Source organism: Oenanthe melanoleuca, chromosome 6, assembly GCF_029582105.1.
Source record: "Oenanthe melanoleuca isolate GR-GAL-2019-014 chromosome 6, OMel1.0, whole genome shotgun sequence".
Lineage (NCBI taxonomy): Eukaryota > Metazoa > Chordata > Aves > Passeriformes > Muscicapidae > Oenanthe > Oenanthe melanoleuca.
Genome location: NC_079340.1, coordinates 8,287,744 through 8,302,824, shown reverse-complemented (window position 1 = coordinate 8,302,824; position 15,081 = coordinate 8,287,744). Strand labels below are relative to the sequence as shown.

The following is a 15,081-nucleotide window of genomic DNA, read 5'->3' as shown; positions in this document are numbered from 1 at the left end:
AGCACAGCCCCAGTGAGTGCACCTTTCCTGGTGGTGTGGCTGGATGATCACATCAGCTAAACCAAAATTAAGGACTCTGCTGTGGTTGGCCCACCCCAAGCTTAGTTTCTGCTGATTCTGGTGTCATTCTGCAATTCAGCTGATATTTGAAGCTGAATTAATCACATTAACAGGAATTCTCATGTTTGGATAGAGGTGTGAAGCTACTCAAGGCAGCTTGTTTGTCTTTTGGGTCTGATATTTGCTGGTTGACCCTACTATATTGCACTTAAATTTATATCATGTTTCATATGCCATTTTTAAGGGAGATAAAAATGACTTCATGTGTGTATTCTGAGGCCATGAAGCACCGTGTTTGGGATGGTCTAAGAGCCCACTCAGGTGTGGCAGCAGGAAGTGCCACTGGGCTGGGCTCCATCCCATGACTTCAGCAGTGGCACAACGTGGTTACTTCGGGATTTAAAACCCCCCAGAACTATCCACCAGCTGTTACACTGTCGTTTGTAGAGATTGTTAGTTGCAGTCACATTTTCTGGAGAGGAGGTTTCACTGTGGGATCAGTAAGTGTGCTCTAACTTCACCATTAGGCTTCACCCATCAGCTGAAATTGAACAAAAGTGTGAGAAATGAATGTGAGAGGCTTCAATACTTTCTTATTCATTACAAGTTAGACATTTTTGCCATAAAATTAAAGGTTTCTGAGGACATGGTACAGCTGTGATCAAGTCACTGCTAATTCTGAGAGCAACCTGGTTCAATATAGGCTTTGACATTTTTCTTGTTCTAAATTTCACTACAAAATAAAACCTGAGACATTTATTGCAGACAAATGCTGAGAGTCATGAAGATAGAGTACACTTTGAACAAGCAGATTTCAACATGAACATATGAAATTTATTCCTTCATGTTAATGCCCAAAAATGTGGTTAAGGGAATATACCTTTTCAAATGATCCAGAAGTTGGGGCACAGAGTTCAAAGGAACATGTTTTGAATGGGCTTGTTTGCATGATTTCTCTTCTTTGAACCACTTTTTAATTTTTATTTTTTCATTTTTTTAGACAAATATATTGTAATCATACTGGGGCTTTGTGTATTCTTTCATGAGTTTATGGATGAATGGCGAACCTCTGGTTAGGCAGGTTATTTCTAGGACAGGGGAAAATGGTAAGTCAAAAGCAGGGCTGTATGTTCTGACTATTGTATTTTTTTTCTTGAGAAAAGCAGCTGTGTGAAGTTACAGAAATGAGAAGTTTAGGCATGAGTGATTTATCCTCTGCTTATTTTTCTGCTCCTGATTTCTCTGTTTGAACTGTGGTGCTGTTGGGGTGGGCTTTGTTTTTTGTGTGGTGTTAAACCCCATAGCCTGGAGCCTCTGGGGAGGTTTGCAGAGCCACCCAAATGCATGAAGTGGCTCTTCCTAAGAGCTGTTCTCAGATCCTGGGGAAAGGCAATGGATGGAGTTTCCCTGTTGGCACTCACTATGGAAGGAGCTATGGAAAACTCCTGTTCAGAGAGCACTGCAGGAAAGAAAGTAAAAAAGTATTTTCTACCTAATTAGTGCTGCTTGCCTAGCTGGAGGAGATTAATGCAATGGCTTTTTTTTTTATTTTATTTTTTATTATTATTATTATTATTTTCTTTTTTTTTTTATTTTCCCCTCCTCCTGTGCTACAGATATACGTGGACTGCAGGGATTTCTCGATCAGGCCTCCAGACTGGGACTTGACGTATCACTACAAAAAGTGGACAGGAACATCAGCAGGGTGTTCTCCAACCTTTTCAGCACCATGAAGACGGAGGAGCTGAACCGCTACCGGGACACGCTGCGCAGGGCGATCCTGCTGCTGAGCCCGCGGGGAGCCCAGGCGTTCATCAGCGAGGTCAGTGCTCAGTGCTGGTCAGCAGCACTTCAGACACACCTGCTGGGACCCAGGCTCTGCCCTTTCGGCAGGGCTGCTCTTTAATGTCAAATGAGATAGTCAGGCTCCAGTGCCAGGGAATTGAAATAGCACATGCGCCGTGGAACGCTTGCTTTGTGGTTAATGCAAATGGGGCAACATGGGCCAGATTAATATAATATAATATAATATAATATAATATAATATAATATAATATAATATAATATAATATAATATAATATAATATAATATAATATAATATAATATAATATAATATAATATAATATAATATAATATAATATAATATAATATAATATAATATAATATAATATAATATATAATATAATGTGATATGATATGATACGATACTATACAATACAATACAATATAATACACTACAATACACTACACTACAATACAATACTATAATAATATAATACAATATATAATTATATTAGATACATATATATAATATAATATATAATAATATATATAATACAATATATAATTATATAATATAATAATATAATACAATACACTACAATGCAATACAATACAATACAATACAATATAATATAATATACAGCTCTGTGGGGGATGGTTATTTTTGTCTGGTTGTCTTCCATATCACTACTTCTGTCCTGGATTTCAACCACTGTTAACAAGTGACCAGAAAATCTGCAATAATCTGTTAGAAATGGAACATAATGTGCCTGAGAGAGCTGTCTTTGCGGTGGAAATCTCCAAATTTGTATTAAGGGGGCACATTATTGATGTTTGGAAGTTAAATCAAAGAGATTTTTATGAAATATGAAGTTGAGAATTATATGTTTATCTTCTTTTCTTAGTGGTTTCTTGAAATCAGTGATGCTAATTAGGACAGGGAGGTAGCTGTTGGGCAAACTTTTAATTAATTTGCTGTGGGCTAACTTTTGGCATTAATTAGTTTTATCCAGATTTCTTAATATTAAATAAGGAATTATTTTACAGTGCTTTATATGTCAGAGTTGAGAATGAGAGTTTGAGCCTGAGTTTAAGTCTGTGTATTCATTAGTTAAGATTTTGGCAATAAAGTAGGGGCTTGAATTTTTTTTAACTAACCAGGGATATGACTGAACCATGAAATTAAAATGTGGATGAGACCTGTTTCCAGTTATCAGTTTTGTTGCATCAAAGCCTGTTAAATTTAAAAAAAAATTAACTCAAATTAGCGCATTAGGGTTTTGTTTTTTTTTTAAATCATAACAGCCTTAGTGAATTATCCACATTTGTGTTCATCATTGATTTTTTTTAAATAGCAGGGTAAATTTTATCCTAAATAAATGAGGCAGATAGGTAGTTTGGAAAAGACTAAGCACAGGGATAATTTCTCCTCAGCTTTGTGCACACACAAAGGTATTTCCAGTAGAAGAAGGAGGGAGTTACAGCCCCTCGAAGTGTGTGCAGCTCTCCCCAGCTCTGTCAGGTGTTTTCTCAGGAGACTTCCAGCAGAAATGCACTTTGCTTGGCTTTCCCGGGAGTCCTAGCAAAGTTAAACCAGGTTAAAAAGAAATGTTTTACTCAGACCCCAGCTGGGTGGGAGTTGTGTCCCCTTGGGGGCCCAGGGCTCTGGGGTTGTTTGGTGAGTGTTCTGTCACAACCTGGAGGTGTCTCCAGGGTAGGGGCCAGTATTAAACTCTATTAAACTCTTTTGCTGTTCACTTCACCTTAAAGCACTCTGTATTACAGGCATTAAGACTAATGACCCTGATATATTTCCAGCTCCCTGCAGGAGTTTAACAGTGGGCAGAAATGAAAAGTAATTTATTTGGCAGTCTTCCTATATCGAATCTTGATTGATTCAGAAAAGCTTTATAAGAGAAAATTTAAATCTTAGAAAGGAATTCTCAAAAGGCTTGAGATACCAGGTGCAGAGTGTAGGGGAGAATCTTTCCCAGACAGAGGCTGAAGTTATATTGTGTGAAGAATTACAATGAATGCAGTTCTTCAATATCGTAATCAATAAGTCCAACTAATTATCTACAGCATATTTTCAGGGAGTTTAAAACAACAGCCTGCAGCTTAAATGGAATCCACATTTTTATGTGTTTTACTGAAAGACATTGTTCTCAATGTGTGGCAGTAAGTGCTTTTGATGGGTCAACTCAATTCCACAGTTGGTATTTTGTACTATAGGTACCATGTAGCTCTATACTGACTGCTTTTGTTACAAATCTCACTCTGCACCTTAGAAATCGTTTGAGGGTGGGGTTTTTTTCAGTTTTTGGTGTAAAAAAACCCTCTGAAAAAATCTAAATAGTAACGCTAGAAGAAAATGTAAATATTTTATTTGTAGATTTTGCACATATTTGTTTTCGTTTTTCTTTAACTCCAGTTAGGAAAAAAAAAATTGAAGAACAAGGAGATTTTAAAGCTCTGTTTCTGGAAATGGGAAATTTCATGTGAAAAAGAGGTTTCTTATTAAGATTTTCAGTTTTGCTGGGTTGATATTTTGTAGTAGGAGAAAAATGTCTGACAAACTTCAACCAGATTTTTGTTAAAATGTGTTGGCTAGCAGCATATCTTCATGAAAACTGGGTGCTGAACACCAACCCTCTGGTGAAATGCAGAACAAAAATAAAAAGTGTTTGGATTACGAAACCTGAAATAAACAGATTTAACAGATTTTTCTTAGCACAAATCATAGATACCAGCCATTGGAAGCTGGTACAGGATCTATTTTGCCTAGCTTGATACTGCAGATGATACATTTTTCTTCCTAAGAATACAGATCTGGGTTTCAGTCTCATCATCTCTTGGGTGGGCCAGAGAGATCTCATCTGATTTTGGGTGTACAAAGTTGGGGGACTCTGTCATCTCATGTGTGAAAAACTTCTGAATCGTGGAAGAATTCTCTAATTTTTATTTAGGCATGGTTTTCATTTAACTGTCTTAACATTTATCAGTGCCTGGTTCTGTCACGTGTCAAAGTTACTGCAGGAGAAATTTTTGACCTTTTGTAAGTTTTCTAATTTAGTATTTTGCTATAAAACTGCTTTGACTGTAATGGAGAGGAGAAAATAAAAAATCTTTTTGATGATATTGCTATAAACCTAGAATCAGCCTTTATTCAGAACAGGGATGGTAAATGCATTTATAAAATATTAAATATCTTAGATCATGCATTAAAAGGGTATTTAGGGACTGAAGCAAACCTAATCTAGAGAGTGTCCCTCCTTAAACAGTTGAGAAAAATATTCATTTCTCCATCTGCAAAAATCCCAGATATATTTGTCTCAATTGTAACAGGTGTATGTGTGGCAGGAAAACGATTTTATATTTTGAAAACCATATGATCCTCTTGCAAGGCAGTGGGAAAAAAACAGTAATTCAGAAATAGGAAGATTTATTACTTTTAGGTCTTCTGTTAGTTTCTTTGGTCCAGACACAGGAATCTGAGACTGAAAGGCTCTCTCCCTGAGAGTGAGGATTCCCCTGCCTCTTTCACTTAGCAGTGGATATGTTTTTTCAGTTGCAAGTAGAGGTATTATTTGTATGGATTGCTTTAATCATTAAGGGCTGTAGAGTGAAATGAATAAATGGAAAAATGTTCAAAGAGGTGACAGAAGTGCTGAAGTGATGGGAGAGCATGACCTCTGAGCAGAGCTTTGGGAACACGCTCCATGGAGCCTGCCTGAGGAGCAGAGCTGCCAGGTACTTGAGAGGAAACATGAGCAGAGGAGGAGGAGTTACTGGAGGTGATCATGGGCTGTCTAACAGGAGGTGATGACCCAAAGCTGAACAGGGAATGCTTTCCAGCAGGGAGGTGAGTGGGACAGTGCTGTTCAGGAGAGTCCAGGGAGACATCGTTCTGCAGGGCATTCAGGAGGTCACTAGATGAAACACATGGTAAATCAGGCTGGCAGTTTGTCCTGAGCTGGTGTGCAGGATGTTCTGGGTGACCCAGGAGCCCTTCTGAAGGCCTGCCAGGAAACACTTGTTGTGTGAATAAGTTTAGACTTTGTACTTTTTGTATACAACCTATCTGAAGAGGAGGAAACGATCTTATAGTTCAGTGCTTCTCCAGTTTCCTGGGGCAGATGTGCAGTTCCTGACCTCTGTGGAGGACATGGTTTCTTAATTCTTCACAGAACACATGGTTTATTTGGGATATGTATTTTAATAGGACTTATCTTTATAAATACAGGCAATATCAATTGCTTCATAGACTTTTCCTTCTTTGCAGTATTTATATACAGCCTTTGCTTTGGAACACCAGTGGAATGGAGGCTGTAACCCAGTTGCATGTAGTTACTGACTTGAAAAAAGAAGGCATTATCAGCTTTACAAAACCTTTAACTCAGCATTACTTGTATTTTTGGCAGCTTCACTGAAGTGAAAAATGTTTTTGTTGAGGTGGATGTCTGAAAGTGCTGTAGTTCTTGTGACCCTGCCTTGCCTGTAAACTGGTGAGCTGACTGCAGGAAGGTTAAATGCATATCCCTGCAGCACAGCAGCCTAAAGCACAACTCTTTGCATGCAGGATAGTAAGCAAGTTCAAAAAAAAGAAGACTATAATAAAAGAGAGCAGATTAATTCCTTTAAAAATTAATACAAAACTGCTGTATCAATGTGGCAGGTTATGTGAATCACAGCAATTCCAATTTGAGTTGAAGCTAAAATTTCCAGTGTAACACTGTAGAACAGCAGTAATTTATCTCTGCTCTGCTTTTATAATCACCTCAGTGTCCTCATTGGAAAGCAAAACTCTTCTGTTTCTCTTTCACTCTAGTTCCTGCTAAATGTTCTGACTGAGTCTTTAAAATAAATATAGATATCCTGCTTTTGGTTTGGGCTTTTGGGATCATTTCACAGTGATTTGTGGCCTTCCTTCAGTCCTGGTCACTGAAGATGCTGAGCTCCTTCCTCCCAGAGCACTCTCAGTTGGCTCTTGTTAGGGATCAGTGCTCCAGCCTTCTCTTTTCTCTTCTGCAGTTGGTGACATGCTATTACTTGACTAGAGCTGAATGAATTATTTATGGCATCTTGAACAATTTGCACCCACAAAGCAATTGTATGAAATGGTTTTCCAGGGACATTCACTTCTCAGAATTTAACAGGAAAAAAATTCAATATTAATTTTCTGGCACTTAGCACTTCATCTCTCTCTCTTTTCTTCTTCTTTTTTTTTTTTTTTTTTTTTTTTTTTTAATTTATGTTGCAAACATTCAGCATATTAGTCCATATCTCTGTTTTATATGCAGTATATAAACATCTCGAAATATTGTTGAAGAATTTTGGGAAAAAAATATTATGCCTCTTCTGTTTTAGCAGGCAATTTCTATGTTTAAAGAACTGCTAGTGATTTGTGAGTGCTGGTAACAGAACTGTAGAAATAATACATTTTTCTTCCAATAGTTCAAGTTAAATTATACCCGCCTTATTTCTTCTGAATCCTCCTCTGGTATTCTATTTCTTGCTTAGAGCTAAAATCTTGTCTGCTATTGTTGACATTTTCAATATGCTAAGACTCTTTGTACTTAAAGAGAATAATAATTATAATTAAAGCCCAAACAAACCTCATTGAATTGCTAAAACCTAAGTGAAAACAAAGCCCTCCCATTCTGGGATAAATTGGCTTTGAAACAAGTCTCTTTCCACTGGGTCAAAAAACCTCCCAAAACACAAACCCTCCTACATTTTGCTCCACTATGACTAATCCAAGGGATGGGGTTATTCTCACAGGGATCCAAATCAAATATGTTTGGAACACTCAATTACATGGATTTGTAGACACTGTGAAGGAAGGGGGGGGGAATGAACAAATGACTTTATGAATTTCTTATTTAGCTTCATTTAAATGACATTCCTTTTACTACTGCAGGTAGAAGTGGCAATAATAATTTTAAATTACTTTTGGTTTTTTTACTCTACTAGAGTGTTGCATGAGATTTTTAACCTAAATATTGAAATCATGAGAAACAGGAGGCTTGCACTCCGTTTTGTATGTCTAACAATTAGTGATAGCAGTGAGGCTTTCTGGGTCAACTGAGAAAAAAATACAGAAATTGGATGCACTGGCCAGAGGTACACAAAGCCTTTTGAGTCTAAATCTGCTTTACTGGCAGTTTTACCAAATCTCTCAGTGTCAGCAGTGATGTCTGGTCTGAAGGAACCTGATTTCTCAGCTCATGTTCTGAATCTGGTGATTGGGTGCAGATACACAGAGGATCATGTATTTTTAAATGTCATTAAATCTGTATGTACAAGAACCAGGCATTCCTCCTGCTCCAAATGCTTCATCCTCAGTGCACTTTTGGGCCCTCATTTCATTGCAGGTGTTGAGCTGCCAGAATGTGAGTAATTTCAAAATTTGCTGCTGTCCACACATAAGGATGTCAAGTCCAAAGGAAACTGTGCCAAAAATCTAGCTGAAAAAATTGTTAAAGTATCTTGAGCTAACATTCTTGTTGTGAGCTTCATTATTTTCTTTTTTTTTTAACAAACCATTTTTTTTCAACATTTTTTGTTATTTTTCATTTGCTGATCAAGAACTCTGAAGAGATTTAACCCCAAGATGGGGAAGATTCTGACCTCAGGAGAGGCTGTATTTATGTTTGGGGTTTTTTTGAAGGAACAGGATCTATTAATGATTTGGAAACAGACATGTGCTGTACTTAGACACAGCCAATCCACTTTCTTTAGTACTTTTAAAGCACTCAGTGCTGGCTTTTGCAAGAGTTGAGAAGGACAATTCTAGTGGGCACTAAAAAAACAAGGCTCTCAAAAACTCCCTCTCCACCTACCCTTCATGGGTCTGTTTTCCAAATTATTTCACTTCTGGTTGTTTGGGTGATCCATTGAATACTGTGTAATTTAAAGATAAAGTTCCTATGCATTTGTATTTTTAGCATAGTGCAAAGTAGAATTGAATACTCTGACATATCTGTGGTCATTACAATACATAAATATATGCAAAATGTTTCTCTGAAATTCTGCAAAGCTGTAGATGACTTTATCATTCTCAGCAAGGATAATTTTCTGCAATTTGAGTATAATTTACCAGAAAGGAGATATTACTAGTTAATTATGGATGATTAATTTTAAAATAGGCTCCTGCAGTTACATTTCATCATTATACCAGTGTGCCTATTGTAAGGCACTGGCAGAAGCAGCACAGGTACATGAGAAAATATGTTTGCCTTACAAAAATCAGAAGTAGTAATGGCCATAAAAAAGCTATTCACCATCTTCCAGTTTTACTTTTTCATATACATTTAGTAAATTGTTTAGTTGACTGATCTGGAGAAGCTTGGCTTGGAGGATTAGAAAATACATACTGTAATTATTCAATATTAAATTTTTGAACTTACAACACCAGTATGTACACACCGTAGGTACAGGTTGACTTTTTCCATCTTTTTAAGCACAGGGACTGACTTGGGAGTACAGGGCTCTGCACAACCATCTCTTCCCTAAAATGCACTTCTAGACCTTTGTGCTGGATTGAGGAAATCACTGATTCATTTGTTTGTTGTCCCAAAGGTCACAGAAGAAGGCCATTATCCTTGGAAGGGATGAGTAATAATTGCTGATAATAATTTGCACGTGCTTGGCATCTTTTCACAGGAGGTTTTTAGCAACTTTAGCCAGCGAAATAAAATTATATTTACCCAAGACTTATTTTTAGTTTCAAACTAATAAAAAAATCTATTTAAGCTTTTACTAATTGCTGGCAGCACACAGTTTAGTGCCCTGTGTGCGAGAAGAGCTCAGGTGAGATTTATGTGGGTTTAAGATTAATCCCAAGGAAGGCATCCTAGGGCTGTGTTCCTCTCCCAGTTCTGTGCCAGGCAGGCAGCACCCAGTGTAGGTGTGAGGTGAGCCCCTGTGTAGGAGACAACACTGAGTGTTACATCTGTTCCTTCACAGTTCAAAGCTTAGAGCTCCTAAAAAAATCCAAAATACAGGGTCAAGGGAGCGCTCTGCAAAATGCAAGGGGAAAAATGTTTGGGAACCTTGTTCATCAAGGACAAGTGGTTAGGTCTGATTAAATTAAGCTTATAACTTGAGACAGTGTGGTAGCTGTGCAAAGAGCTTGCCTTTTCCTGAGGCAGAGAGTGTTCTGTGTCAGAGGAATAACGTGGAGGGTCATCAGCTCAAAGTGCCAGGTGTCACTTCATTTACCTTGGTACATTGGAGGGGGCAAATGCTGCAAAGCTAGCAAGGGTTTAAGGGCTGTTTTGGAAGGGGGGTGTAGTCCTATGTTAATAATTATTAGAACTGGTGTGCTTATGCTTGCTACACTTGAGTGGCTTGTTATGAATTGGGATGTTTTACTGGGTGCTGTATGAATTTGTGTCTCTGAAGAACCTGCAGTGAATGATGAATGAACAACATGATGAATGTTGTTATGCGGCACAAGCATGTCATTGTTCCACAGTCTTAGAAATGAGCCTTTTGAAAATAAAAGAAATGAACTAAACTAGACTAAGGGTTGTAAAATATTTGTGGAAATGTTTTTATGAATAGGGGTGGGTGAAGGACGTTGACACTAAGGCCAGAATCTTCAGGATGAGCTAGAGATAACCTGAAAGATTGGAATAAGAAGTGTGCAGTATTGGAAGTGAAGATCATTAGCATATCTTTGATGTGACAGGTGACAAGGGAGCTATTGGAGCATTAGGAAGAGGTGGGTGAAATGATCAAAGAAAGGGGTTAGAGATCCTCTTTGCAGCAGAAGTTTCACTGAGATATGAGAGGGGCTTGTGATTCTTAAGGTCAGAAAGATGAACTTGGAAGTAATCAATACTTAATATCATCAGAGCTGGGAAAGGAACTTCTGCATTACAGATGGGTTTAAAAACCTGATTATTAGAAAGACTATGTCTAAAGGATCTCTGAGATTTTGAGCTTATCCTGGATGAGAAGTAAGAATCAAAGATGACACTTGTGTTGTAGTCTAAATTGGCAGGTCTGATATTCTGGCTGTCCATTTTTACTGAAAAAGAAAGCATTTTCTTCGCCTTTTGAAGGAAGGATGTTTGAAGGGAGAAATCTTCTTATCCACATGAAGCTTGTAGGGATATTTTGAAAGCAGTCAGTTTAGACTGACCAGAATATGGAAAATGTCTCACAGAGAAGTAGATCCAGACTCGTCTGCATATGAATGACATACAGATTTTTTTTTTTTTGCTAATTTGCTTGATGGATGGAATTAATGTAAAGAAAGAAGATTGCAGAGTGAATGGGTGTGGGACCGTCCTTGGGAACATGGAGAATTTCACAGAAAGTATTCCCTGGAAAGTCTGTGCTGGAGTGTCTTAAGAGGAAAATCAGTAGAGAGGTGCTGGGAAGAGGAGGCTTATCAGGAAAAAATGTGATCATCTCTATTAAAAGCATTTGGAAAGTCCAACAGGAGGCAGTAACAATTTTAGACTATGGCTGAAAATGTGAATGTCAGTATGAACAGTTTCAGTCAAGTGAACCATGTGCTAAAGGGTCTGCAAGGGCAAGGGAGAGGAAGAGTGGGGTGATGGGTATAGGGACTTGATGAGAGTGAGAAAGGACAGGTCTAAACCACTTTCTGGGAAGAGAAACAGGCTAAGAAGGAGCTACTTTAAAGGTATGTGGTGAGATGTTCTGATTCTTATGAGGGCAGCTGTTGGGAAGGTGTCTTAAAAGGTTCCAAGGGCTGGAAGACATTGGACCTGTGGAATGAAGGGACAGGCTGGGTGGGAGCACTTTGTGTGGGCTGGGGTTTGCATCATCTTTTTGGGTGGGCACTGTGTGAGCTCCAGGGTGACAAATTAGGAGTGAGCTCTGTTTGTCTTTGCAGTTCTTACCAGATGTGCAGCTGCTTTGTGTGCTGTCCTCCAGTCAAAGCTTGGTTGGTAGGCAGTAGAAATTACATGTTTTTGTTGCTGCTTGTTCTGCTATGTGCAGAATTTCTTGAGAGAGAAAAGAGAGTTTTTCAGGTCTTGGAGCATTTCCTTTACAGTGTGAGGGCTAAGGGAATAAAAGTGGCTCTGACAGTATCCTCTGTGGGGAAGGACTTTATGTCCTAAGGATGATTTCTGATAGTTTTCATTTTCAGTAATACCTTTTTACCAAATAATTCTCTTCATGCTGAAATTTGCAGAGAAGGAAGTATAGTCAGATTTCTGTACAGAGTACAGAGATTTGCTTATTTTGCTGCTTTTTTTTTTTTTTTTTTTTTTTTTTTTTTTTTTTTTTTTGTTCACTGCTTGTTCAGGGTTTTGTTTTCATAGCTTTTATTCAAAGATCAATTTCCAAGGTTGATCCCTTTCTGTTGAGACAGTACCTAATGATTATCGTTACAGAACATTAAATATGGAGGTAGAGGGTCATTAGTCCCTTTTTTACCAGCTGGGGCATGGGGTTACAGAGAAAGAAGGCAATTTACTGAGTTCTCCTGAAACAGGAATTGAAGTTCTAAATGTCAAACCAAGAAGTTGCCCAAAAGGTCATCTTACTGCCAGGTATGTCTTTGCCACCACTGACCCCTGGTTGTTTCATTTGAGAGAACTGATTGTCCTGTCACTCCAGTGATCCTTTCTTCAGACATGCAGCCTTTAACCCCTGCACGCTGTGTCAAATATTAAAACTCTCTTTGAATAGTGTGTGTTGGCTTTAGTTTCAGGTAAACAGTACAGCTTGCACATGCAGTCGTACAGAGCATTTAAAGGGGTGCTCAGGTAAATTTAAAAGTCTGTATTTTATTTATGGAATTCAGTCCTTTGATTGTTATGGAGTTATAGTTTGCTATAGACCCTGCACTATGAATGAGATCAGTTTGTTTGGCACTGACCCATCCATTTAAGTTGAAGCAATCAGATTTAAAAGCTTTGCACTTTATTAATGTGTGTGCAAATAGCAACTGGGCTCCAAGGACACTCTTTAGGAAAGCACCTTGAGTGATTGGTCTTGATACATAATTCATATTTTGCTTCCAGCTTTCCAAAGGAAAAAATCACATTAAAATTATTTTTAGATAATACTGTAAAGGTAAAAAACTTAAGCCTTGGCGTATGACAATGACTTTGTGTATTTAATGGAAGTATATTGACTTGAAAATGTTACAAGTTCCTTAATAAGTTTTTCCATAATTTTATTAAAGAGTATAGAGTTTTTTTTGAGATGTACATCATCACATTAAAAAGTCCTCCAAACAAAACTCATTTCTGAGCTATACTAGCATTCAAGGTATTTTAAAAATCAATGTCAGTTCTGAATGCATCTCAATTGAGAGTAACAGCCACCTACCAAATAGAGAATTTCAGCCTGGATTCAGTTATGAATTCTTAATAAAAGTGTGCAGTTCAAGACAGACTCATCCCTGATGGCTCCCATAAACAGGAGGCACCCTAGCACTGGAAATGCCCCTGTGTAAATAAGGTGGTTGCAGCATCCAGGGCAAATAAGCACTGGAACTGTCCACTTTGAAAAAATCTGTGGCATGCAGAAGTGATAAAACTATTACCAAGGAGACAAAATAGTAATAAAAGGAGGGCTCTAAAACCCTGTAAAATTAATTAACAATTAATTACTTAATAGAACCAGTTAATAGCTATTGTATTTAGTGCCAAACATGTTTGATTAAAATATATGTGTTTATTTAATATAAATATATATAAATATAAAAACAAGCATGTACTGTATGTATTTTATATATATACACACATGCACAACTTGCAGATTATACCATGCCCAGGTCAGTCACTTAAGAAGGAATTTGTATGTCTAGAAATACAGAAGAACAGAGAGTAAATGTTTGTGTTCTGTGCAGCTGAAAAGGAGAATAAAGATACTGGAGCATAAACAAACCAAAGAGTGCAAGCTCTTCAGGGTTTTTCTGTTTCAGCTCATTAAGAACATTCAAATTTCTGATGTGCTCTACTGATATTTGCAAATAGTGTTGGCACCTTTCAGCATAAACTGGGTGAGGAACTGTCTCTTTAAAAGCCTTTTGGAATTGAGCATTATTCATGCAGGGGATTTGCAATGCTGACCAAATGGAACAGGAACAGCCTAGAAAAACTATCTTACTGAGACTCATCAGCCCTGAGTTTTCTGTGGGTGATGAAGACACAAAAAGTAAAATTAAAAAAAAAAGGTCAAACTCTTACTATGAGTGAGCAGGGGAAAGCTGTACACTGGCAAAGCACAAAGGTCTCTTAGGGAGCATGAGGAATGCTTCAGTGTGAGACTCTCCACTTCAATGGTGACTTGAGCAGAAACTGCTATTTGTGATTTCCAAATGAAATTTGTGGAATGCTGCAGTCCCAGATGATAAGGAAAGCAATCCTGAATGAAATGACTCAGTGGCAGTGTCAAAGCATCACCAAATTTGTGAATAACCTGAGGCTGAATAGTCAATTTTGGCATTTCAAGGCTGGCCCTCCTGGCATCTGCAGAGGTAAGGCCTGGCTGGCTACAAGGAATTGGAAGTTACTGAGAAGGTAGGAGGGAGTGTTGAGCTCTGTAGTCTTTTAAGTAGTGTTTAAATGAACCTGGCTGTACTGGTGCTTGTGTTGCAGATAGCAGCTGCCTCATATGGCAGGGTTATAGCAGTGACAATGTCAGTGTGCATAAACCTTATCTCTGGAGTGGTTTTTGCTACTGTGAAAAATTAAATTCAGCTTTGCTAGCCAGAGAACTTAAGTCTTCCTTTTGTTCCTTTTATTTCACTCCCCTTTCCAGAGTTTCCCTTTGTAATAGATTTAACTCATTACTTGTGGTAAATAAGAGTTTCAGAGATGCTTACAGTAAATAATAGTGCTGCTGATGTTAAAATGATTTACATAGGCATTTAATGAGATATGTTTTCATTGTTGTAATTTGTAATATAAAGTTAGAATTAAGAGTATATATAATTCTTTACAAAGAGGTAATGACCCAGTTATGCTGTGTCCAGGAGCTTTGCTTATGTATAAAGCTCAAATAAATTCTTGTCACTTTGACCAAAAATTTATTAAAAGGAAACCTCTCCAAAACCACAAAAACCCACAAGACCTCACTAAACCACTGAAGCCTTCATGCTGCTGTAATTAAAAGTGAACACTGTGAATTTTGTTTTACCACAGCACTGGAGCTGAGAACACCCTCTGTGGCTGCGAGCAAAAGTTAAATCAAGAGACCAATGGCTCTAGAGCATAATGGAATCTCTCAATTTCCCACTC

The 15,081-nt window shown here is 37.8% G+C and overlaps 1 protein-coding gene across 2 annotated transcripts in view; it reads left to right on the top strand.

Moving 5' to 3' along the window:
* GRID1 (glutamate ionotropic receptor delta type subunit 1) overlaps nucleotides 1-15,081 on the top strand; it is a 472,653-nt gene that overhangs the window by 260,816 nt on the left and 196,756 nt on the right. For both annotated transcript variants that reach the window (XM_056495390.1, XM_056495389.1), the window contains exon 4: nucleotides 1,677-1,882. In XM_056495390.1, the coding sequence (XP_056351365.1) occupies nucleotides 1,677-1,882 (206 nt within the window). The remainder of the gene's footprint in view (nucleotides 1-1,676; nucleotides 1,883-15,081) is intronic.